The sequence below is a fragment of the Lepidochelys kempii genome, chromosome 28 (assembly GCF_965140285.1).
Source record: "Lepidochelys kempii isolate rLepKem1 chromosome 28, rLepKem1.hap1, whole genome shotgun sequence".
Taxonomy (NCBI): Eukaryota; Metazoa; Chordata; order Testudines; family Cheloniidae; genus Lepidochelys; species Lepidochelys kempii.
This window is the reverse complement of record NC_136407.1, coordinates 4,330,322-4,356,111: the sequence shown is the minus strand read 5'-3', so window position 1 is coordinate 4,356,111 and position 25,790 is coordinate 4,330,322. Positions and strand designations below refer to the sequence as shown.

At 45.4% G+C, this 25,790-nt stretch overlaps 1 protein-coding gene across 1 annotated transcript in view; it reads left to right on the top strand.

Moving 5' to 3' along the window:
• LOC140904247 (uncharacterized) overlaps positions 1-25,790 on the top strand; it is a 48,031-nt gene that overhangs the window by 10,042 nt on the left and 12,199 nt on the right. The window contains exons 2-3 of the mRNA XM_073326725.2: positions 22,647-22,729; positions 25,447-25,573. Of these exons, the coding sequence (XP_073182826.1) occupies positions 22,658-22,729; positions 25,447-25,573 (199 nt within the window). The 5' untranslated portion in view covers positions 22,647-22,657. The remainder of the gene's footprint in view (positions 1-22,646; positions 22,730-25,446; positions 25,574-25,790) is intronic.

The following is a 25,790-nucleotide window of genomic DNA, read 5'->3' as shown; positions in this document are numbered from 1 at the left end:
GCTGATCACCCCTCTTTCTCAGTATGAGGCAGGACCCCTGCCCTCTCACGCGCTCCTGCTCTTGCTTCCTCCCGGTATCCCACTTCCCCAGTTACCTCAGGGCTTTGGTCTCCTTCCCCCGGTGAACCTAGTTTAAAGCCCTCCTCACTAGGTTAGCCAGCCTGCTTGCGAAGATGCTCTTCCCTCTCTTCGTTAGGTGGAGCCCATCTCTGCCTAGCACCATTCCTTTTTGGAACACCATCCCATGGTCAAAGAATCCAAAGCCTTTTTTCCGACACCACCTGCGTAGCCATTCGTTGACTTCCACGATTCAATGGTCTCTACCCAGGCCTTTTCCTTCCACAGGGAGGATGGATGAGAAGACCACTTGCTCCTCAAACTCCTTTATCCTTCTTCCCAGAGCCACGTAGTCCTCAGTGATCCGCTCAAGGTCATTCTTGGCAGTATCATTGGTGTCCACGTGGAGAAGCAGGAAGGGTAGAGCAGCCCCTAAGGCATCTGCATTAATCACTGTCTCTCATACTGGGGCTATTTAGATTTCAGGGAACGATTTATCAGAGTTACTGACTCTGGGAGATGGGAGAGAGGAGAGGCTGAGAGGGAGTTTGTTCCTTACACTCTGTAGGGCCATTTTCAAATCTGGTAACCTCCATGTTACCTCATCCTCCACCCTCCCCCATGTGTCTCTGCTCGTGGGTCAGAGTGTCACCTTCTGATCATAATGCCACTGGCCTCAGCAGAGCTCCCTGACGGGAGCTACATTACGGTGGGGTTATGGTACTGAGAGTCAAATACATCACAGGGAGGGTGTAATTATCCTCAAAGCAAGCATTACAGTCTAGGAAGTGAAAGAATTCAGGTACTTCATTACTTAAACGTATGCTTGAAAGCATTTGATTTTTATGAGTAAATTGTTGATTTCACTGTACACACACAGATGAAAAATTTATATATTTAAAAATTTATATAGGTAATATACAGAAATGCTTCTGGAGAAAGTAGAGTTTGATTTAAGATTATTTGCACTGTATATTTTGCATGTGACATTGACAATTTGTGTTTGAACAGTTATAAAGATTTGGCTTCTTGAATCTCAACATTTACTGTAATTAAATTGTTGTCTGACCATCCCCATAATTTCCCACAGCTCTGAACACAGAAATTGTAAACATTGAAAAAAGGGCTTAAAAATGAATATTGATATCTATTGAAATTAATAAAAGAAATAGACAAAATGAGTTTTGCCAAACCCACTTAACAGCAATCACAATATGCTATGGGATGGAAATTCACAGCTATGGCACCCAACCTTAATTCTGCCCTGTAGTGACACCAGGCTGTTGTCAGACGTCACCAGTGTAGTGCTCTGCTCTATCCAATGTTGATAACAGTCGGTTGCGTGCATGTGTTCCCTCTGTGTGCTCCCCCAGCTCTGCAGATTGCTGGCACAGCAGACACCAAGAGAATCCCCAATGACCACAGAATCCAATAAGGTATGAAGGTTCCCGGCCAGGTTTATTGTCAAATGAAGCACAGTAATAGTTTCCAGCAGACTCTACAGGATGTACTATGAATATGTGCTTCCTGACAATGGACAGAGCTCAGTCAGTGGCGGAACACTCCACTGCCCCCTTGGCTGGGCAAAGACACCGTCCCAGGAATGCATTCTTATACACAGGTACAAACAAGTTACACAGCACTCCTGATGTATTGAGGTGCAACCCCTCTACGTAACAAGGTACAACCCCTCTATGTAGCAAAGTGCCACCTCTCACCTTGTACATGTTGGTTCGAACAGAACAACTCCTATCCATCATATTATGCTTTTGCCCCTGTTTGTAGGATGGGTCAGCCTGTTCCTTGTTATGTATGTGGAATGTGCAAGTATTGGAGAGTTCTGGTATCTCTAGGGTCCAGTACCTTTTAGGTATGTATATTTTTGCAACAGAAGCCCTTTCCTTGCCAGTTTCTGTGAGCAAGGCCTGCCTCTGGCTCACAGCTTAACTTTGCTTTATGTTAGCAAAGTCTTGACCATTACTTTAGTTCAGGCCTTAGGCCTCATACTGGGCACCTGTTACAAGGATTTGTGTTTCAGGGCCTCATGGTTTGTGTTTCAGGGCCTCATCTTACTACACAGGCAATCGCCATATGGCTATGAATAAGGCATTTTACTGTATAAAGTTCCAGATTACATTATACTGATTTGTAAAAACATGAGATATCACCTTCACTGGTGATATCTTTTATTGGTAATTCCCAGAAGTGAATAGATAAATACCATTCTGTCAGTTATGAAGTGGCCATTTCAGATTTCTGGGGAGTGTCTATTATTTTGCACTGGGGGCCAGGTCCTTGGAGACAGAACCTTGGTTTCATTTTAACTTGTGCATGCTCAGCAGCTTCTGGAATTTGGTTCAAAGTATTTACATGTTTCCATGGCCTGTTTGTAAAAGTGCTGCTATAGAAAGTGGGGAGGGGCAGAAACTCACTGTGGGATCAGTAACTGAATCCCTTAGCCCTTGTCTAGACTACGAGTTTAGGTCAAATTTAGCAGTGTTAGGTCAATTTAACCCTGCACCCGTCCACACGACCAAGCCAGTTTTGTTGACTTAAAGGGCTCTTAAAATCGAATTCTGTACCCCTCCCCGGCAAGGGGAGTAGCGCTAAACTCGACCTCACTTGGTTGAATTTGGGGTAGTGTGGATGCAGTTCAACGGTATTGGCCTCCAGGAGCTATCCCAGAGTGCTCCACTGTGATGGTACCGGACAGCACTCTCAACTCAGATGCACTTGCCAGGTAGACAGGAAAAGCCCCGGGAACTTTTGAATTTCTTTTCCTGTTTGGCCAGCATGACGAGCTGATCAGCACAGGTGACCACGCAGTCCCATAATCGCAAAAGAGTTGCAGCATGGACCGAACAGGAGGTACTGGATCTGATCGCTGTATGGGCAGAAGAATCAGTGCAGGCAGAACTCCATTCCAAAAGACGAAATACCAAAATATTTGCCAAAATCTCCAAGGGTATGATGGACAGATTCTACAACAGGGACACATAGCAGTGTCACATGACAGTTAAGGAGCTGAGGCAAGCTTACCAAAAAAACAAAGGAGGCAAAGGTCACTCTGGGTCAGAGCCCCATACATGCAGCTTCTATGATGAGCTGCATGCAATTCTAGGGAGTGCCCCTACAACTGCCCGTGGACACCTGGAAGGGGGAGTCTCATGCAATAGGGATGAGGATTTTGTGGATGAGGAAGATGAGGAGGAGGAGGTTGAGGATAGTGCACAGCAGGAAAATGGAGAATCCCTTCTCCCCGGCAGCCAGGAACTGTTCATCACCCTGGAGCCAATACCCTCCCAATGCGGGCTTCCAGACCATGAAGCCAGAGAAGGCACCTCTGGTGAGTGTACCTTTGTAAATATAATACAGGGTTTAAAAGCAAGCATGTTTAATGATTAATTTGCCCTGAAGACTTGGAATGCATTCGCAGCCAGTATAGCTACTGGAAAAGTCTGTTAACGTTTCTGGGGATAGAGCGGAAATCCTCCAGGGACATCTCCGTGAAGCTCTCCTGGAGGTACTCTAAAAGCCTTTGCAGATGGTTTCTGGGGAGGGCAGCCTTATTCCGTCCTCCATGGTAGGACACACCAAGCCAGTAGCAAGTAGTCTGGAATCATTGCAGAACAAAGCATTGCAGCGAATGGGCCCGGGCTTTGGTGGCATACAAGCAACATCCGTTCTTTATCTCTTTGTGTTAGCCTCAGGAGAGTGATATCATTCATGGTCACCTGGTTCAAATACAGGAAATTTGTTTAAGGGGATATTCAGAGGTGCCCGTTCCTGCTGGACTGTTTGCCTTGGGCTGGAAAGAAATCATCCCTGCTGTTAGCTGCGCGGTGGGGGAAGGCCCGTTCATGCTGAGCTGTTCACGTTTGGCTGACGGGGATCTTCCCTAATACTAGCCATGCGGTGGGGGGCGGGGGTGTGTGTGAAGCAGTCATCCCAGAGAATTGGTGGGGGGGAGTTGTGCTACACATTCACCCTAAAACCGCAACCCCTCCTTTTAAATGGCCAACCCAATGACCTTTTCTTGCTATGGGAAAGGAGGGCGCTGCTGTTTGAAACCATTCCCACATGTTATGAAGGTTGAAGAAGCCGAAACCCTTTGCCTTACCATGGCTGCCTGCGAGCCGAATTCTGTTGCCCAGCCGAACATGTGTAATGTCTCACACCAAACCGGCAGGCACTCAATATAAGAGGCAAAATGCGACCTTGTACCAAAAGCATATGTGCTATGTAATGTGAATCACTTGATTCAGTGTGAAATAGTCTTCTCTTTGTTCTCTAAAATGTATCTTTTTAAATACTACTCTCCCTTTTTTTCCTCCCGCAGCTACAAATGTTTCTATGCTCCCCCTATCATCTCCATCCCCGAGGCTAGTACAGATTAGAAGGCGAAAAAAACCATTCACGATGAAATGTTCTCAGAGCTCATGCAGTCCTCCCACACTGAAAGCGCTCTGCAGAATGTGTGGAGGCAAACAGTGGCAGAGACCAGGAAAGAGTTAAATGAGTGTGATGAGAGGAGGGAGTATGCAATGCTGAGTCTAATGGGGGAGCAAACTGACATGCTCAGGCGTCTGGTGGACCTGCTGCAGGAAAGGCAGCAGGAGCACAGACCGCCGTTGCAGCCCCTGTATAACCATCTGCCCTCCTTAAGTTCCATAGCCTCCTCACTCAGGTGCCCGAGAACGCGGCGGGGGAGGCTATGGGCGCCTAGCCACTCCACCCCAGAGGATTGCCCAAGCAACAGAAGGCTGGCATTCAATAAGTTTTGAACTGTAGTGTGGCCTTGTCTTTCCCTCCTCCCCTCATCCACCACCCCACTCGGTGCTTCCCTCCTCACCTACCCCTCCCAGGCTACCTTGTGAGTTTTCCCCCTATTTGTGTGATGAATTAATAAAGAATGCATGATTTTGAAACAATAATGACTTTATTGCCTCTGAAAGCGATGATTGAAGGGGGGAGGTCGGTTGGCTTACAGGAAAGTAGAGTGAACCAAGAAATCATCAAAGTTTTCATCAAGGAGAAACAAACAGAACTGTCATACCGTAGCCTGGCCAGTCATGAAACTGGTTTTCAAAGCTTCTCTGATGTGCAGGGAGCCCAGCTGTGCTCTTCTAATGACTCTGGTCTTTGGCTGTGCGTAATCGGCCACGAGGAGATTTGCCTCAACCTCCCACCCTGACATAAACATCTCCCCCTTACTCACAGATATTGTGGAGCACACAGCAAGCAGCAATAACAATGGGAATATTGGTTTCGCTGAGGTCTAACCCAGTCAGTAACCTGCGCCAGTGTGCTTTTAAACATCGAAATGCACATTCTACCACTATTCTGCACTTGCTCAGCCTATAGTTGAACAGATCCTGACTACTGTCCAGGCTGCCTGTGTATGGCTTCATGAGCCATGGCATTAAGGGGTAGGCTGGGTCCCCAAGAATAACTATAGGCATTTCAACATCCCCAACGGTAATATTCTGGTCTGGGAAGTAAGTTCCTTCTTGCAGCTGTTCAAACAGACCAGAGTTCCTGAAGATGCGAGCGTCATGCACCTTTCCCAGCCATCCCATGTTGATGTTGGTGAAACGTCTCTTGTGATCCACCAGTGCTTGCAGCACCATTGAAAAGTACCCCTTGCGATTTACGTACTGGCTGCCAAGGTGGTCCAGTCCCAAGATAGGGATATGCGTTCTATTGCCCCACCACAGTTAGGGAACCCCATTGCAGCAAAGCCATCCGCTATGACTTGCATATTTCCCAGAGTCACTACCCTTGATAGCAGCAGCTCAGTGATTGCACTGGCTACTTGAATGAGGTGTTTGCAATGCTCACAGCAGCAGTGAGCTGAGCGGGCTCCATGCTTGCTGTGGTATGGCATATGCAGGAGAGCAGAGTTGCAGTGGAAGCGGTGGTTGATGACGGATGCCACGAGAGTAGATTTTTTTTTTTTATCCAGAAAGATGGGAGGACCTGCGAGATGGATTCATGGCACCAGGAGAGCAGAATTGCAGCAGAAGCGGTGGAGGACGACGGTTAGCACCGCGTACGTTTCCAGAGGAAGAACACAAGTACCCAGGAGCACATGACAGACAACATGGAGAAATTCGCTATTGAGACGAGCAGAGCAGAGTTGCAGTGGAAGCGGTGGATGATGACGACGGTTAGCAGTCCTACTGCACCATCTGCTGACAGCAGTATGGTGTCTGCACGGAAAAAAGGCGTGAAACAATTGTCTGCCTTTGCTTTCACGGATGGAGGGGCGACTGATGACATATACCCAAAACCACCTGCAAAAATGTTTTTGCCCGTTAGGCAATGGGAGCTCAACCCAGAATTCCAATGGGCAGTGGAGACTGCGGGAACTATGGGATAGCTACCCACAGTGCAACGCTCCGAAAGTCAACGCTAGCCACGGTACTGTGGACACACTCCACCGACTCTGCACTTAGTGTGGACATACGCAATAGACTGTATAAAATCAGTTTCTAAAAATGAACTTCTATAAGATTGACCTAATTTCGTAGTGTAGAGATACCCTAAGATATTTATAGCTTATTGGAAGAAGGACGGGCATTGGTGGGTGTCTGGGGATTTAATAATAAACAAATATTGTTCGTAATGAAATTTCATCTTCTAATTCCCAAAACCCAATAATTATCCCCGGCTGTCTGGGGAGGGGAGTACTAGTAAACTCCTGTGGCCAGTGTGGAACCTAAGGCCCATGGATCTTTCAGTGGCTGGCTCAAAGTCACCCAGAGTGAAATTCACTTCACTGGATAAATCCCTAGTTGCTTGGCTCTGCAGGGTGGTGGGGAGGTGAATTCCATCCCCCATTCCTGGGCATGGGAGCCCCACACAATCATCACCCTGATCTCGGACACTACCCCAACCTTCCCCTGCAGTGATGGACCCACTTGATGCTGCTAGAGCCATCTGCCATGAGACCTAGAGGGGGCAGAGGCCCAGCTTTAGAACTGCTACCCCTGCCCCTCCCCTCCCCCAATGCTGTGCTAGAGTTGTCCTGCCTTTCCAGTCTGCAGATGGGTCTAGCTGTCTGGGGACCCAGCCCGTGCACCCACCACACACAAACTTCTCCATAACGCACATCCCAGGATGGGGAAGGACCATTGGGGGCTGGCTGCAGTCTCCCCTTGCTGCTTTCATAAAGTTTTTGTAAATGTATTTCCTAGCTTTTTGCGCAGAGCAGTGTTGGCTGGAGGAGTTAGCAGCCCTATAGGCAGTTGCAATCAGATGCCCAGAGAAGTACGACTTACCCATGGTCACCCAGCAGGCCTGTGGCAGAGCCAGGAATAGTCTCCGTCCAGTGCTCTCTCCACATAGGTGCTGGGTGATTCTGAAGTGCAGCTCCCCTCTCCTGTACTTTTTGTTACAGTAGAATGGGAATAATGGTCATGGTTTCAAATAAAAGGAGTACTTGTGGCACCTTAGAGACTAACCAATTTATTTGAGCATAAGCTTTCATGAGCTACGGCTCACTTCATCGGATGCATCCGATGAAGTGAGCTGTAGCTCACGAAAGCTTATGCTCAAATAAATTGGTTAGTCTCTAAGGTGCCACAAGTACTCCTTTTCTTTTTGTGAATACAGACTAACACTCCTGCTACTCTGAAACCCATGGTTTCAAATGTGTCTCTCCTTCTCCACCTCCTCCTCCTACCACCAGTTCCAGCTTGGCCTCCCTTTCCTCTGGCGTAAACAGAAAATACAGGAGCTTATATTGCTGAAAACCGCAATTTGTCAAACCCACTTCCTTCAACAACATTTTCCTTATTTGGCATATAGTGCAAGCTTTACCAGTAGCTTTGCCTTACTTGGAGTTTAGCAAAAACAAGCTTTTCCTGTTATTGACAGGTGTTTCCTTTGCGGTTAATGGTTTTTTCTAACTTCTAGCGGTTATGGTTACATTTCTTAAGCTGTGCTGTTTGCAGTTGCCCCTCAATGGAATTTTCCTCACTCTCCTCTTATGCTTCATATACAGAGTTAGCTTGACCAAAGTTTGTTTAATCCTACTTGGGTCCACTGAATTTTTCCTCCACACAAGGTACTAACAAGCTTCAACAGGACTTTATTTCCTGCTGCTGCTGCACCTCTGTAGCCTGTCCCTCCACCGCATACACGTGTAACATGTACCTTTAAACTATTCATATTTTGCATTTCAGACGTTTAAATTTGTGTTACCTTCAACTTCACCGTCTTCCCTTACCCCCTCCGGTTTCAGGTGTTTGGTGGTGCCCCAATAGTTTTCCATTGATAGTTTGGGAGGGAGCAAGGCTGGTCACTTGAGCGTTGTTACCTTGCCAGCTGACTAGTGAAGAGTGACGACCATAGTTTCCTCTAAGGTGTGCACCTGGGCGGCCGCACATGTGGGTGTGAAGGGCTGCTTACCTAATTAGTGGAGCTGTGCAGATGTGGGTCCACTAATTAGGTGCCTCCTGAACCCTGGAGAGGATGTGGAAGAAGGTGAGTTGATGGGGGGAATAGGGGGTGGGTGAGGTGATGTGGGGGTGGGGAGTTTGGGGCGTCCCGACTTCCAGCCAGGCTGCAGTGGCAGGGAGAGGAGAGAGTCGGACTCTCTCAGCAGCCCCAGCTGAGCTGCAACTGTTTTGGAGAGACAGGACTCTCCCAGCCCCAGGCTGGTCTGGGGGAGCAGGCTGCACGGGTCGGGGGGTGGAGGGGCTGGTGGGAGCAGGTTGCACAGGGGGTGGGGTGCCAAGATTTTGGGTGGGTTGCTGGCATTTTGGGGCATGTGGGGGATGTGGCTACATGGAAAGTGGGGTGCTGGGGATACTCCATTGTCTGATTAATGCATCAGAGCAAGGTCAGTCCAAGCACATCTTACCTTTTCTTGTTGTTGAGGTAACTATGAAGTTGGGGTGAGGAGCTGGTATTAATTACCAACGTATTGTTGATATAATTACAAGATCTGAAATATGCCAGGAATAATCTGATGGGGAAGGAATAATGTGGCACCTCCGCTATTTTCCCCTGTTAGAATTATAGAGCAAACACAAAACAGTGAATCCTCTGCAGTTCTAGACCAAAATATTTTCCACCTAGTATCAGCAGGGAAAGATGAAGAGCTTGCTTTGGGCCATGTTGTGTTTCAGTTGACAGCTGGTGGACATCTACCAGAGATGTTAGAAAGACTGGGCTAAGATTTAGTTTGACTGGAGGGAGACAGATCCAGAGCAGAGAGGTAAAGAGGGCTGAGGGATCCTGCCTTAGCAGATCTTAATGCAGAATCTGACTTGTTGCTGTTGTTGGTTTTTATTGTAAAGCATTTAGGCTGCTTTTGTAGATAAGTGTTAATAATCTGTCCTCTTCCTAGAGTTCTGAGGAAGTTATATGAGTATTTTTAAAGAGTGCGGACTGCAGATTAGGTTGCAGTGAGGTCTTAATAAGCGCAGGATCAGGCTCTAAACTGCTGTCAAGTCCATACAGTGAACACACTGAAAAAACACTTTGATCTTTCTGTCGTAGTGGTCTGATGGGTAAATGACAGCAATCCAAGGTTAAAAGAAATAGATCTGTGATTTTATTTTGATTGGTGTGGCTTGAAGAAGCTGCTTTCATGCTATTTACTTTCTCTTAGATACTGATCCTTGTTGTATCAACCAGGTAAGTGTGGTGGAAAATTAACTATGCATTGTGTTTGGATCAGAACAAACCTGAGGTACCTTTATTGAAGCATGCGCATACAGGGAGAGTCAGCCGGAGCTGCTCTGGCGTAAACAGAAAATACAGGCGCTTATATTGCTGAAAACCACAATTTGTCAAACCCACTTCCTTCAACAGCATTTTCCTTATTTGGCATATAGTGCAAGCTTTACCAGTAGCTTTGTCTTACTTGGAGTTTAACAAAAACAAGCTTTTCCTGTTATTGACAGGTGTTTCCTTTGTGGTTAATGGTTTTTCTAACTTCTAACAGTTATAGTTACATTTCTTAAGCTGTGCTGTTTGCAATTGCCCCTCAATGGAATTTTCCTCACTCTTTTCTTATGCTTCATATACTGAATTAGCTTGACTAAAGTTTTAGGCTTAGTTGGGAAGTTTAGGCCTACTTGGGTCCACTGAATTTTTCCTCCACACAAGGTACTAACAAGCTTCAACAGGACTTTATTTTCAAAGTGGAAACCTCTTTACCAAGCTGCTGCTGCACCCTCTGTAGCTTTCTCTCAGCTTCTCAACTCCTCCTCCCTCCTTCCTCTTTCCTGTCCTTTCAGACTCCCAACAGCCAGTGCTCCCAACTCTAATAATTACAAGCAACATCTAACCACCACATTCCCTCCTCTCTTAAGAAACTCTCTGAATTAAAATAAATATTATTGTTCTAACCACAGGAACAAATATGAAACAAGACACTATACTGTTGGCAGAAATATTACATTGAAAACACTGTAGATACTATATAACATAGTCTCTAGTCCAGACAGGTGCTCATCTGGGTCTGACAGGCCATCTCTCAAGCCCCGGTTCCAGTGCAAAGTCTTGTTATGTTGGTACTATGGTGAAGTCATCCAGTGCAGACTGGGTGTTGGCATAATCTCCTTTTGATGCATAGGCAGGTGCAAGATAAGAAGCATTCCTTACCCGCCCATCAGAAAGTCCATAGGTGTAAGGTCTCTTCTTCTCTATGATTTTAAGAGGAGCTGTGAATTTATGGTCCCCTTTGTGTAAAATTCCAGGTTTTCGTATTCTAACAAAAGAACCACACTCAAACTTTGGTTCCTTAGCACCCTGCCGCTTGTCTGTGAAAGCCTTAGACTTTGCTTTGTTCTGTTCAACTGTTTTTCTCACATCATCCTCGTTTGGGGCATCAGGTCATGCTTTTAGCAATCCAGCAATGTTCAGTTTAGTATTCATCTGTTTCCCATGCAGTAAGTCTGCTGGTGATCTTTGTGTTGTGGCATGTCGTGTAGCCCGGTATGCTTGCAAGAAATCAGTAGTGAAGGGTATTCACAATCACCCTTCCAGTTTAGCCATTTGCAAACTCTTTCAAACTTCAATTTAAACCTTTCGATTTCCCCATTGGCTTGAGGGTAATATAGGGATGACCTTCTGTGTAAAATGTTCCTCTGTGCTAGAAAAGTTTCAAACTCCAGGGAAGTAAATTGACTACCATTATCTGAAACAAGTTCTTTGGGGTTACCTTCCCTTCTAAAAACTGAAGAGAGGAACTTAATTACTGTAGCAGAAGAGATTTGCGATGTAAACGCTACTTCAGGCCATTTACTGAAATAGTCTATTAAAGTGATGGCATAATGGCAGTCAGTTGGAGCAGTATCAAAGGGTCCCACAATGTCAATCGCCACTTGTTCCCATGCAGAATAAGGAAGAGGAACAGGCTGTAATGGAGGGGTACATGTCACTGCTGTCTTTTCATGCATTTGGCAAGTGACACAGGATTTTATGAGCGCTTCAGTTTGAGAGTCCATCTCTGGCCACCAATACAGATCCCGTAGTCGTTGTTTGGTTCGGACAATTCCTTGATGAATATCGTGTGCCAGGTGTAGGAGTTTTGACTGTAATCCTTCTGGCAGAAGGAGCCGGTGTGTACCTTGTAGCACACAGCCATCAAACAAAGAAAGTTCATCCCGAACTCTAAAATAAGGCAGCAAAACTGGGACAAGGTTTTTAGGCTGACTGGGCCATCTCTGTCAGAAATTCCCATAGTTTTTGTTGAATTGGACACGCTGAACAAGCAGCTTGAAATTGTTCTCTTGTAACTGTAGTGAGAGTGCTTGTAATAAGCACAACCATTACATTCTCATCCTCCAGTGGACCATCTGGTGAAGGCAAAGGCAGGCGAGAAAGTCAATCAGCGACCACATTTTGGTTTCCAGGCTTATATTCCAGTTCATAATTGAAAGAGCGTAGTCTTGCAGACAATCGAGCAATGCGGTATCCTGCTCTTCCCAGTCCTTTTGTGGTGAGCAGCATCGTCAAAGGGCTGTGGTCTGTGCGCAACTTGAACGTGCGGCCCCACAGGTAAGTTCTCCATTTTTCAGTAGCCCAGACACAAGCAAGGGCTTCTTTTTCGACTGTAAAATATTTTCTCTCAGCATTACTTAGTATCCCTAAAGCAAATGCAACAGTCTTCTCTGTGTTGTCCTCATGCAGTTGTGTGAGAACAGCCCCAAGTCCATAATCAGAAGCATCAGTAGTTACAACTGTGGGCAATGCAGGACTGAATAGTGCAAGTACTGGACTGTGTACAATCAAGTCTTTCACTGTTTCAAAACTAGCTTGTGCATCCGTTGTCCACACTAAGGTTGAACTTCTCCATAGTAATGCCCGTAATGGTTCAATGACAGAAGCATAATTGGGAATGAATTTTGCATACCAGGAGGTAAGACCCAAGAAGGTAAGGTTTGCAAATCTGTTGGAGGAGGAGCATTTGAAATTGCCAGGATATGATCTGGATCAGATTTTAGTCCAGCCTGTGAAATTGTATGCCCCAGAAAGGAGAGTTCAGTTTGTCAAAATTTGCATTTGGACCTATTGAACTGGAGGCCTACTGTGCTGATGCAGTTTAGTACAGACTGCAGGTTATTGTCATGCTCCTCAGAAGTATTTCCAAACACGGATAATATCATCCAGATAGCACTGAACTCCATGTTGATTCTTCAGAATCAATTAGATCATTTTTTGAAAAAAGAAAAGGAGGACTTGTGGCACCTTAGAGACTAACAAATTTATTTGAGCATAAGCTTTCGTGAGCTACAGCTCACTTCATCGGATGCTCAGATAAATTGGTTAGTCTCTAAGGTGCCACAAGTACTCCTTTTCTTTTTTGCGAATACAGACTAACATGGCTGCCACTCCGAAACCTATCATTTTTTGAAAGGCACTTGGGGCAGATGTGAGACCGTATGGAACATGCTTAAAACGAAATAGTCCCTCATGTGTAATAAATGCTGTGAGGTTTCTGCTATCTTCATGCAATATAAACTGGTGGTATGCGCTCTGCTAATCAAGAGTAGAAAACATCTTTGCTCCACAGAGTTCTGCAAATACTTCTTGTATGTGAGGAAGAGGATGGCTGTCAATCACAATAGCTTTATTTGGCTCCCTTAAGCCCACACAAAGGCGAATGCCTCCACCCTTCTTCTGCGTCACTACTATAAGTTAAACCCATTCCAAGGAGTTGATCTCTTCAATAATGTCCTTTTGAACAAGTTTTCTAAGTTCCTCTGAAACAGCTTCCCTGGCTGAAAATGGTAAGTGCCATAACTTCTGCCGTACAGGCATCACATTATTCCGCATTTTAACTTTATGCAGAAACCCATAAGCACAGCCGAGTTTCTCCTCAACCTGGTGTTGGGTCTTAGCTGAAACTGGTGTGTGTACCACAAGAGTGCTTTGCTGAAGAAGATTAATTTGTCCATTAACTATCCTGAGATTTAAAGCAGCCAATAAATCTCTGCCAAGAATAGGAGTGCCTTTGTGGACAATTTCAGAGTAACAGCCGTGTTAGTCTGTATTCGCAAAAAGAAAAGGAGTACTTGTGGCACCTTAGAGACTAACCAATTTATTAGAGCATAAGCTTTCGTGAGCTACAGCTCACTTCATCAGATGCATATCGTGGAAACTGCAGCAGACTTTATATATACAGAGAGAATATGAACCAATACCTCCTCCCACCCCACTGTCCTGCTGGTAATAGCTTATCTAAAGTGATCATCAGGTGGGCCATTTCCAGCACAAATCCAGGTTTTCTCACCCTCCACCCCCCCACACAAATTCACTCTCCTGCTGGTGACCTGGATTTGTGCTGGAAATGGCCCACCTGATGATCACTTTAGATAAGCTATTACCAGCAGGACAGTGGGGTGGGAGGAGGTATTGGTTCATATTCTCTCTGTATATACAACGTCTGCTGCAGTTTCCACGATATGCATCTGATGAAGTGAGCTGTAGCTCACGAAAGCTTATGCTCTAATAAATTGGTTAGTCTCTAAGGTGCCACAAGTACTCCTTTTTGTGGACAATGTAGAACTCTGCAGTTACACAGCAATCACCAAAAGTAACTATTACTGGCAGGCAGCCCTGTACTGGAATATGGTTTTTCAAATAGCACACCAAGTGAAGTTTGGGTTCAGTAAGAGGCACATCTTTAAAGTAAGGCAGAAAGATGGAATCAGGTAGCATAGATACTGCTGAGCCAGTGTCCAACATTAGCTGAATATAGTGTGGTTTGCCTAAGGGTATGGCGGAAATGTTTACAGTGCACTTTCTGTTCTTGAATATGTGCAGTAGTGCTTTTGTCCATGCTCAGCACAGTAACATCTGGTATTGTAACTACATGCACCTGTTGATTGAACTGGCTACTGCGACATACTTTAGCAAAATGTTCAGTCTTTTGGCAATGATTGCACTGAGCTACTTTTGCTGGACATCCTGTGTAGCTTGCAAGGTGTTGTGGTGATCCACAGCAAAAACATGCTTTTACTGTATCTTGAATTTGCTAATTTGGTGGTTTTTCATTAGTTTTCCTCTTGCAATTGTGTGTCTGCAGTTGTAGTGAACTTTTCTGCAAAGGAGTCACAGCCTGGACTTTGCCTCCTGCATCCATGCTCATTATTTTGGCTTCAGCTTATGGCTGACTCAATCTGAGTAGCAATGTTTATCGCTTTTTCTAGTGTAAGTTATGGTTCTAGAAGTAAGCGTTCTCTTACATGAAGCATGGTTGTTTTCTCAATGAGCTGGTCTCTAATCATCTTATCTGCCATATTCCCAAAGTCACAAATTACAATCAGAAAAGGAGTACTTGTGGCACCTTAGAGACTAACCAATTTATTTTAGCATAAGCTTTCGTGAGCTACAGCTCACTTCATCGAATGCATACTGTGGAAAGTGTAAAAGATAATCAAGGTGGGCCATTTCCAGCACAAATCCAGGGTTTAACAAGAACGTCTGAGGGGGAGGGGTAGGAAAAAACAAGCGGAAATAGGTTACCTTGCATAATGACTTAGCCACTCCCAGTCTCTATTCTAGCCTAAGTTAATTGTATCCAATTTGCAAATGAACTGCAATTCAACAGTCTCTTGCTATTACCAGCAGGAAAGTGGGTTTGTGTGTGGGGGTGGGGGTGGGGGAGAAAACCTGGATTTGTGCTGGAAATGGCCCAACTTAATTATCATACACATTGTAAGGAGAGTGATCACTTTAGATAAGCTATTACCAGCAGGAGAGTGGGATGGGGGGAGGTATTTTTTCATGCTTTTTGTGTATAAAAAGATTTTATACACTTTCCACAGTATGTATCCGATGAAGTGAGCTGTAGCTCACGAAAGCTTATGCTCAAAAATAAATTGGTTAGTCTCTAAGGTGCCACAAGTACTCCTTTTCTTTTTGCGAATACAGACTAACACGGCTGTTACTCTGAAACCTGTTCTTACTTCAGAAATCTCTGTAGCACTGATTGCAAGCAGATAAGTCTCAAACATATGGATCCAGGTAGTAAAAGCAATTGGAGGCTCACCTGGGCTTTGCAGAAAGGGTGCAGGTGGGTTCAGAGGCAAAAGATCCATCCTCATTGCCAAAATGTTGTATCAACCAGGCAGGGTACTAACAAGCTTCAACAGGACTTTATTTTCAAAGTGGAAACCTCTTTACCAAGCTGCTGCTGCACCCTCTGTAGCTTTCTCCCAGCCTCTCAACTCCTCCCCCCTCCTTCCTCTTTCCTGTACTTTCAGACTCCCAACAGCCAGTGCTCCCAATTCTAATAATTACAAGCAACATCTAAACACCTCTATCCTGCAAACAGTTATGCCTCTGGAGGGCATCCATGCATAGGCGTTTGCAGGATTGGGGCTTTAGTGAATGAATACTGGAGCAAATGTGGCTAGGCCTAGCTCATGACATTGGTATGGTTACATTTCAAACAAAGTTTACATGGGTATTAATGGCTTAAGGTAAGAAAGACAAGGATTCTTTTAACAACATAATTCTTTTGGAGTGTTGTAGGTATCTGAAAACTGTGGTCTTAATGATTTTTTAAAAAAAATCCTATGTTCCTAATCAATACATGGTAAATAGTTAAAACTGGAAGAACTTGACCATGGATGCTGTTTATTTGTTTGGCCTTTCAATTAGAGTTGGATTCCAGACAAGAGATTTCCATTAAGTTTTAGAATTTGTTTGGGGAGAGGTATTGGAAACCATTAAGGCCAGATCTTTGCTATCTGGTATAGTTCTGGATCATCAGAGTACTCCCATTGACTCAGAAGTAGCAAGCACTAGGTGTGGTGTTAGGAGTTTTGTAGGATGAAGACCTTATTGCAAGCTCTTTGACACATGGCTTTGGAGTTTGCAGACAGATCCCTGCTTCAGTGTGCTTCAGGGCTTCTACTCTTCAGTTTTTGAGTTGGTGACACACACACAATGTGAAAACAGGAGAACTTTGCCTGTTTCTACAGGGCTCTGTTGCACTCATTTAAAATACCCATAACCCGCCAGTTGATGTTTTACTTCCCTTCATGTTTTCAGTGTTGTCACTTGTTTGTTTGTGGTTTTGTTTGTTGTTTGTGTTGCTTTATTACTACTTTTTCCTGTTCTATGTGTGTGCAGTATTCATCCAATTAAGAATTGACATCCCATAGAAATGGTATAAGCCTGAGTGAATACCTTCTGCTCTCCTTTCCAGTATCAGACAATATTGTATTAATATTTGCAATGATACCATGACTATTTCTAGTTGGCTCATAGATTTGTTTAGCATCTTAAAGCTGGGCTGTGTGCGCAGATAATATGCATGCAAGAGGGATAGTTTGGGGAACTGCAAAAGTGGGTAGCATGCTAGTGTTTTGGCAGATGCTTCATTTTTTGAGAGCAGCTTTCCCTGAAGATTTAGTGGTCTATGGTAGGAGGAGGTTATTAAATTGGGCCTCTGGTGCATATTTTTAATACTTTTGCTTAATGCCCAAGACTGTGTTTTATTTCTATAGCTGTTTTCAGTAGGCCACATTTTGGTGTGTTTACTATCTTGAGTTGTTAGAAAGGATACATGTACTCCAAGGGTAGTGTCAATTTTCTTTTTATTTGATTTCATATTAAATACACATCTTAAGCAGTGCACCTTGATAATTATCCCTTGTTTTAATATTCTTTCTTCTTCTTCCATACCTATGAACTGTTTAAAAATATATTTTATATCTAGGATTTTTGTTTGTACTGGTGGCTCACATCCACACATTACCTCAATATTGGTGGAGCACATAACAAAATTCATTCCGCACATGGATGGAAAAAATTAGAGGGAACATTGGTGATGACTCCCTCTTGGGTGGATGGGCCAATGCTGGGGCCCATTACCTCTCAGTGATTGATTTCCATTCCAAGTCCATAAAGTAGATTTTCAGTATAAATGCTTTGTTCCTTACATACGCCCCATTCGTTGATCTCTCAGTCATTATGAGTCTTCATCAGTTATGAGCTTTTTGTAGATGCCTCTGTCATGGAGTCACCAGGTCAATGCTCTGGAACTACTCTGTATGAAGCCAGTCAGGACTCTGGGGAGCCACCTCTCTCTGATTGTACTGTCTCCAGGGCAGACGCTTACGCAGCTTCGACCTTCCTGGGTCTGACCTCGGAATGTTTAGCATCCCCTTCCACACCGTGCGCTTCCTGCAGTGAGTCCGCCTGGACGGGGCTCCTGGGGAAGCTAGAGAGAGTCCTGCAGCGCAACTCCAGAGTCAGACATGACTCTCAGCCAGACGGTAAACCAGAAGGTTTATTAGGTGACAGGAACACAGCGTAGAACAGAGCTTGCTATCACAGAAATCAGTGACTTTCAGCCAAGTCCAGCTTGGAAGTCCTGGGACAGACACCCTAGACTCCCCCTCTTCCAGTCCTCCCACGCGGACTTCCAGTGACCCAACCCCTGACACCCCCCGTTGCTCCTTCTCCGACTCTGTCTTGCTTCCCGGGCAAAATATGTCACCTAGTCCCACCCCTCTCCTGGGTCTCAGGTTACATAAGTGCAGGCAGCTGGGAAGCTTCATCTGCCCCGAGGGCCTCAGCAAAAATCAAGTACCCAATTCTCACCACCAGAGTATTGGTGCAGTTCACTGGGAAACTGAGGTACACACAGGATTAGTATAGGACAGTAAGACTCACATGCAGCACCCACTTTGTTACAGCCTCGCATGCTCTCCCCTATGGATAAATACCCTCAAGAGATGTTTGGTGTGATGGGTTTGTCAGGTCTCAGGTGAGAGCTGCTGGCAAAGACCAAGAGACCCTTTGCCAAGGGATCTCTGTGTCACTGTGTGACCCCAGTAGGCCAGGGAGGGGACAACTTTCTGCCAAGGGCCTTCAGGACAGGGGCTGAGTTCACTGCAGTGGCCCTGATCCCCTCTCCCATTTCCCTTCTCGGTGTGCAGTCTGGGATGCTGCCCCGCTTCCTGCTCCCCAGGACACCCCGTATCTTCTCCATGTGCCAAACTTCTGGCAGCCCACAGTGAGAGGCCATCCAGCCCATCAAACTGGTGCCAAAGTGCTGGGCCTCAGGCCTTCTGGGGTGGACCTCTGTGAGTCCAAATGACCCCTGCCCTGGGATGCTACAGGGGCATGTCCTTCTAGTGCGTCAGGGCTCCACCCTCTGGCTGAGATCTCGGGGCACTTTCTTCCTTTCTTGGGTACCAGGTGAAACAGCAAAAGAGCCGACTGTCGGCAAACAAGGGTAAATAAAGGAATGAAAGAAAAGAAAGTGTGTGTTGGGGGGGGAAACTGTGGACAGATCCCATCAGCATATGGGCCTTTCTTACTTCTGGGGGGGACTGGGAGCGTCTCAGTCGCCTTCAGAGTTTACTGGGTCTCCAGCACAAGTTTTAGCCCGCTCCCCCTTTGAGCTCTGGAGATCCCCACCCTCCCTCAGTGAAGGTCAGAGCCCCGAATGCTGTCAGCCCTCTCTTTTGGGCTGGAGATGCTTCACAGACTGTTCCCTTTCCAGGTTTGCCCCCCTCTGAGTAGAGTAGGCCTCTTCTGTTAACTCCTGATCCAGTCCTGGCCTGGTTTGCACGTGTGGAGGGGGTGGGCCAGTCCAGACTAAAGCAGCAGTTTAACCGCTTCTGTGCCAGCGTGGGGTTTATATAGCCTTTCACTAGCACCCAGGCCCAGGGAATGACCCCCTATCAGCCCCATGCCTGAGGTGGTGGGGTGACCCACTGGCAGCATTGCCTTTGAGGGTACTGGATCCTCCTGCTCCCACTCCCGCCTCTCCCCCTTTACTACCACCACAATGCCTGTCACCATCACTTTCTGAGGGGTGACCCCCAGAAAATGTGTGTTGTTATCCATTTCCCTACCCCCCCAGGATTAGTTGTGCACCCTCTGTCACTCACCTGTGTCTCAGGAGATAAGGTGGGTCATGAGGTGTGGGTGATGCTATGCTGGAGATCCATCATCACTGAGGGAGTGGCAGCCTTGACCCTCTTTGAAGGTTGCCGGGATGCTGATGTGCACTGGAGGAGACCTGGGGCTTGGTGGAGTCCATGGACCATTTGGCCCACACGGTGCCACTGTGAAGCCTGCTCTGCATGGCTGCCAATTGCTGCTGGTGGTGTTGCGCCCGTAAGTCTCTGTAACGTTGTCTTCAGTGACTCGAGAGCATGAGCACCAGTCTCAGGCAGACTGGTAAGAAGCAGGGCACAAACCCCAAATTGGTTGTGAGATCGATATGTAGATTTCACCAACCAAATATGAAGTATAAATGCTTCATACACTGTAACAGCATTAGCATGGAATCACAGACAGGCCCCTTTGGTCATCCCATAGATCTCACCATGCAGGTGAGCTCACCTTTGTGACATATGGTCCCTTACACCAGGGGTTCTCACCCTTTTTCTTTCTGAGCCCCCCCCTCCACCCCCCGCAACATGCTATAAAAACTCCACAGCCCAAGTGGGCCACAGTAAGTGGTTTTCTGCATATAAAAGTCAGAGCTGGCAGTAGGGGACAGCAAGCAGGGCAACTGCCTGGGGCCCCATGACCCATACATTGCTTAGGCTTTGGCTTCAGCCCCAGGTGGTAGGGCTCAGTGCCCCCAGACTTCAGCCCCATGCACTGGGACTTTAGCTTTCTGCCCTGGGCCTCGGCAAGTCTAATGCTGGCCTTCCTTGGCAGCTCCGTTTAAACCTTCTCATGGCCCCCCAGGGTTCCCCAGTCCCCTGGTTGAGAACCACTGCCTTTCACCTTGAATCACAGCAATCTTCAGGTTACTGCCAGTCCCAAAGGACCAGGCACTTACTTAGGTCAATTGAGTCTTAGATCTCACAACAAAGACAACACTTGTAGCCAGTCCTGTAATAACCTGTATTATGATTTATTTAGAAGGAAACAAGAGTTGTTTACAGAGTTAAAGCAGGTAATCATAGATGCAGAGGAGTTAGTCTTAAATTTCAAAAGGTAATAGAAGCTTCTATAATAAGGAAGCTCTACATATCCTTTAGGACTAACACAGGCTAAGCAGCTGGGGATCGCTTGCTTATGCCTAGAAACTTTGCCCCCCAGAGTCCAAGCAGCATACAGATAATCCGTTCCTTCTGTATGGGGTTTTTTAATCCCCTTCCTGCCATGTGCTCTGAGCTACAAACTCAGCTAATGGGAAGTCAAGAGCACAACAACAGTCTTTTGCCTTCTTTAACATCCCATAATAGTCTGTCTGGTGTTGATGGACCTTTCCTGCCAGGGAGGGTGTAATGCATTCCATTGACAATCAGCACTTCACATAGGTAAAATCTCTCTCCTTTCTGCTGATTTCCAGAGCCACCGAGGCTCACGATGCAACTAGTCAGATATTAACCCAGGCAGCGACTGACAGGCATTCAATAAAGTCTAAACACATTTTTATAATTCTCATACCTGTTCTAACAATACTAACACAGGTGAGCCAGACTGATTCCAGCTCTGCATTTGTCCATGTTCAATTAAGACATGGGAGCTTTTGCAAGAGCTAACACCTCATCTGCCAATGTCACAGGCAGGATGGGCAGGGATGGTGTCTCTAGCCTCTGTTTGCCAGAAGCTGGGAATGGGTGACAGGGGATGGATAACTTGATGATGACCTGTTCTGTTCATTCCCTCTGAAGCACCTGGCATTAGCCATTGAGCTAGATGGACCATTGGTCTGTCGCAGTGGGCTGTTCTTATGTTCACAGTCTCTGTCAGGAATATCTACTCATTTGGACTCACTGGGAAGCTACAGAAAGAAACAAGGTGTGCTGAGGCAAGAATGCCCCGTCTGAGCGCCTGAGCGGGTCACTCTTCCCAAAAGCTGAAACTAGGCCCAGACCATGAAAGGGGGCACTCCCAGGAGAGACTGTATAAAAGGCTGAAGCATCAAACAACTTTGTAAACCTGAGACAGCTCCCTTGGGGACAATGACAAGGAGAATCCCCCAAGGTGACTCCTTTTATTCTGCTGTTCTCTGGCCTTTGGTTCATAGACCCATAGAACTGGAAGGGACCTCAAGAGGGCATCTAGTCCAGTCCCCTGCACTCAAGGCAGGATTAAGTGTTATCTAGACCATCCCTGACAGGTGTTTGTCCATCTTGCTCTTAAATATCCCCAATGATGGAGATTCCACAACCTCCCTAGGCAATTTATTCCAGTCCTTAACCACTCTGACAGTTAGGATGTTTTTCCTAATCTCCAGCCTAAACTACTCTTGCTGCAATTTAAGCCCATTGCTTCTTGTCCTATCCTTAGAGGTTAAAAAGAACAATTTTTCTCCCTCCTCCTTGTAACAACCTTTTATGTACTTGAAAACTGTTATCATGTGCCCTCTCAGTCTTCTCTTCTCCAGAATGAACAAACCCAATTTTTTCAATCTTCCCTCATAAATCACATTTTCTAGACCTTCAGTCATTTTTGTTGCCCTTCTTTGGACTTTCTCCAAGTTGTCCACATCTTTCCTGAAATGTGGCACCCAGAACTGGACACAATACTCCAGTTGTGGCCTAATCAGCGCAGAGTAGAGCAGAAGAACTACTCCTTGGGTCTTGCTTACAATACTCCTGCTAATACATCCCAGAATGATGTTTGCTTTTTTGCAACAGTGTTACAGTGTTGACTCCTATTTAGCTTGTGATCCACTATGATCCCCAGATCCCTTTCCGCAGTACTCCTTCCTAGGCAGTCATTTCCCATTTTGTATGTGTGCAACTGATTGTTCCTTCCTAAGTGGAGTACTTTGCATTTGTCCTTTTTGAATTTCATCCTTTTTACTTCAGACCATTTCTCCAGTTTGTCCAGGTTATTTTGAATTTGAATCCTACCCTCCAAAGCACTTGCAACTCTCCCAGCTTGGTATAGTCTACAAACTTGATAAGTGTAACAGAGAGACTCTGTTACTGGGAGGGTTTCACCATGTCTCAGAGGGTTCCACCCTGGTGGGAGGGGGCTAGGCCTGTACTGGAATAAGGTCACTCTGTGCTTCACAGCGTGGCAGAACCTAGAATGTCCATTAGGAGGGAAAAATCCTGGGGGGAATCGGCATGTGGAATGGACAAAAGCCCCATCTGAATTCTCTCACGTTGCCCTTCTTGCCCTGGCAGGCTACAGAATAATGTCCATGTTTTGCTCCAGATCATCCCATCCTCCCAGGAGGAAGGAAATGGCTGCTGTGGAGCTGGCTCAGGTAAGGGATTATCAGGGAGCTGGTAGTGGGTTCTGTTTGGTGGGAGCTGCTGGAGGTGGTGGAAGGCAGGAAATATCTAGGGAGGAGAAAGGAAGGGGACCGGATATGACAAACCTGCTGAGACGTGTGTAATCTAGGGTGTGATGGGTTGTCACCCCCAGGGTGCAGTCTGGTGGGCTTCTGGGAACCGCTGTGCCCTCTAACCCTCAAGCTGCGCTGGCTCTTCTCACGCTGCTTTGCTGGAGATTCAGCCAGCATCTCCAGGCCCTGTTATCACCCAGCAAAACAGCAGGTGGCGCCATACACCAAACTAAGCTACCTGAGTGCTTTACCTAAGCCACTCAAGGACAGCTAGAAGACAACAGCCAATTTCCCAGGTCCTCAACCTTGTACACCTGCTGTCGTAGAAATCCACAATTATACCATCTTATAGTGCACAGGGATCTGTATAATGTAAGCTCATTAATATAGTTCTCCTTCCCCTTGATATGGGAAAGATATGCACAACAAGCTTGTGCTAACCAAGCTGAGATTTTCCCCAGACACTTCACTCAAAATACACTGGTTAAGATAAAGCATCAAACAAGTTTATGAACTACAGAAAGATAGGTTTTAAGTGATTATAAGTGATAGCAAACAGATCAAAGCAGATTACTTAGCAAATAACCAAAAACTCAAACTAAGATTAACATAATGATGGACAGAATTTGAATTAGCAATTTCTCACCTTGACTGATCATACAAGCAATCCACCAGGTTTCCATACACAAGCTAAAAATTCCTTTACCCTGGCACCAACACGTTTCCCAGTTCAGGCTTTGTTCCTCAGGTGTTTCCAGGAGTTCTCTTGTTTGGGGAATGAGGCCAAGAGATGATTTCACACCCCACGTTATGTACCTTTTCTATATGGCAAGAACCCTTTGTTCCAAAGTCAGTTCCCAGTCCAGTTTGTGAAAAACTACAGGTACCAAAATGGAGTTCAATGTCATGTGGTCTGGTGGCATGCCCTAGCATGCCCTGCTGAGTGCTAAGCTCTTGCATGGTCCATTGTGTATTGTCCTTGTTGATGATCCATCAGCACTGTCTGGCTTCTTCATTGTTGTACCTGAAAGGCTAGTTGTGGTGTTACCCAGAATAAGCTCATTTGAAATACAGATACATAGTCAATATCCATAACTTCAGATACAAACATGATCCATACACACAAATAGGATAATCATATTCGGCAAATCATAACTTTTCCAATGACACTGCACATGATGCATCTTGCACAAAATGCATCATAATGTCCTAGTCATATTATAAACATACCAGTATGCTGAATATGGGGTGTAGTGTCAGATAGGGCCTAATTTCAAGGCACAGGAGTTGGGAATGGAACTTCCCCTCTTTGTGGAACAGGAAATAACCCTCCAGCCAGAGCTGGGAAAACTTCCCAGACTCCCAGTGCTGCTGTCTGAATCTACTGACATTTCATTAGACACCACCACCCCCAATCTTTGTGGCAACAGCAAACTTTATCAGTGATAATTTTATATTCTCTTCTAGATCATTGATAAGAATGTTAAATAGTACAGGGCCAAGAACCAATCCTTGCAGGAACCCACTAGAAATAAATCCACTCAACCATGGTTCCGCATTTACAATCCCAGTTTTTAATCTATTTAATGTATGCCATGTTTATTTTGTATCATTCTAGTTTTTTAGTCAAATAATGTGCTGAACGATGTCGTATGCCTTACAGAAGTCTAGGTATATTACATCAATATTATTAGCTGCAACCAAACTTTTGATCTCATCCAATAAGAATATCCAGATAGTTTGATAGAATCTATTTTCCCTAAACCTTTGTTCATGGGTACTAATTATATTACTCTCCTTTAATTCTTTATTAACGAAATCCAGTATCGGTTGCTCCATTATCTTTCCCAGTATCGATGTCAGACTGACTCTCTTGTAATTAGCTTGGTCATCTCTTTTACACTTTTTAATGTTGGTACAGAATTAGCTTTATTCCAGTCTTCTGGAAATTTGCCAGTGTTCCAAGTCCTAATTAAAATCAACATTAATAGTCCACCACACTCCTCCACCAGGTCTTTTAAAACTCTTAGATACAAGTTATCTGGACCCGCTTATTTAAACATGTCTAATTTTAATTCTCCAAATCCAGGAGAGAAATATTTATTGAAGACTTTTACCTCTTCTGCATTATTTTTGGTAATTCTGCCATTTCTGTCTTGTAATTTACTACTACCATTGTTAGGATTAATATACTTTTTAAAACGTCCTTCTTATTTTCGTTCATTGGTCATTGATTTCTGATAGCTTCCCTTACCAGTTTTCTACAGTTCCGACCTTCTAACTTATATTCTTTACTGTTGACTTCCCCTTTCTTCCATATATTTTATTGGGCGAGTGTTGGGATTCCTACCAGGGAGCCACCAGCAGGGTCCAGAAACAGCCCCATCTCCTCTATCAAGTTCTGGCTAGTAGGTATGTGATAAATGTGAAGACCCTGCCTCCGTCTGTCAGCTGGGAGACACAAAGTTTCTCTCTTTCTACCCTCTGATGCCTCCTGGCTGCTCTAAGTAAGGTGGGGTGGGACTCTGTTAACATGTGCATCCTGGAGCTTCCATTTACCTGGTACTGCTGTTCCGTGAATAGTGGGGTTGTGACTGGGGCAGCAGGTACTGAGTGTTGGACTCTTGCTTTTTCAGGGGCTGGTGACTTTCAAGGAGGTGGCTGTGCATTTCACCAGGGAAGAGCGGGCTCTGCTGGCTCCCTTTCAGAGAGCCCTCTACAGGGATGTAATGCAGGAGAACTATGAGACGGTGGTCTTGCTGGGTAAGGAGTCCTCTCTCCTCTGTTATTAGAAGCTGTGCAGTCTCTAAAGAACCTGAGTAGTAATAACTTTATACCTTTATTCGTCATAAAAGTTTTGATAAGTTTCCTTGCCCCCCTTTTTTTGCTTCATCTCCCAGCCACTAGAATAATTTTTGGACATGTACCTTTTTGATGCTGTCAGTCGTTTTAAAATTGCATTTAATGTATCCTTATTGGA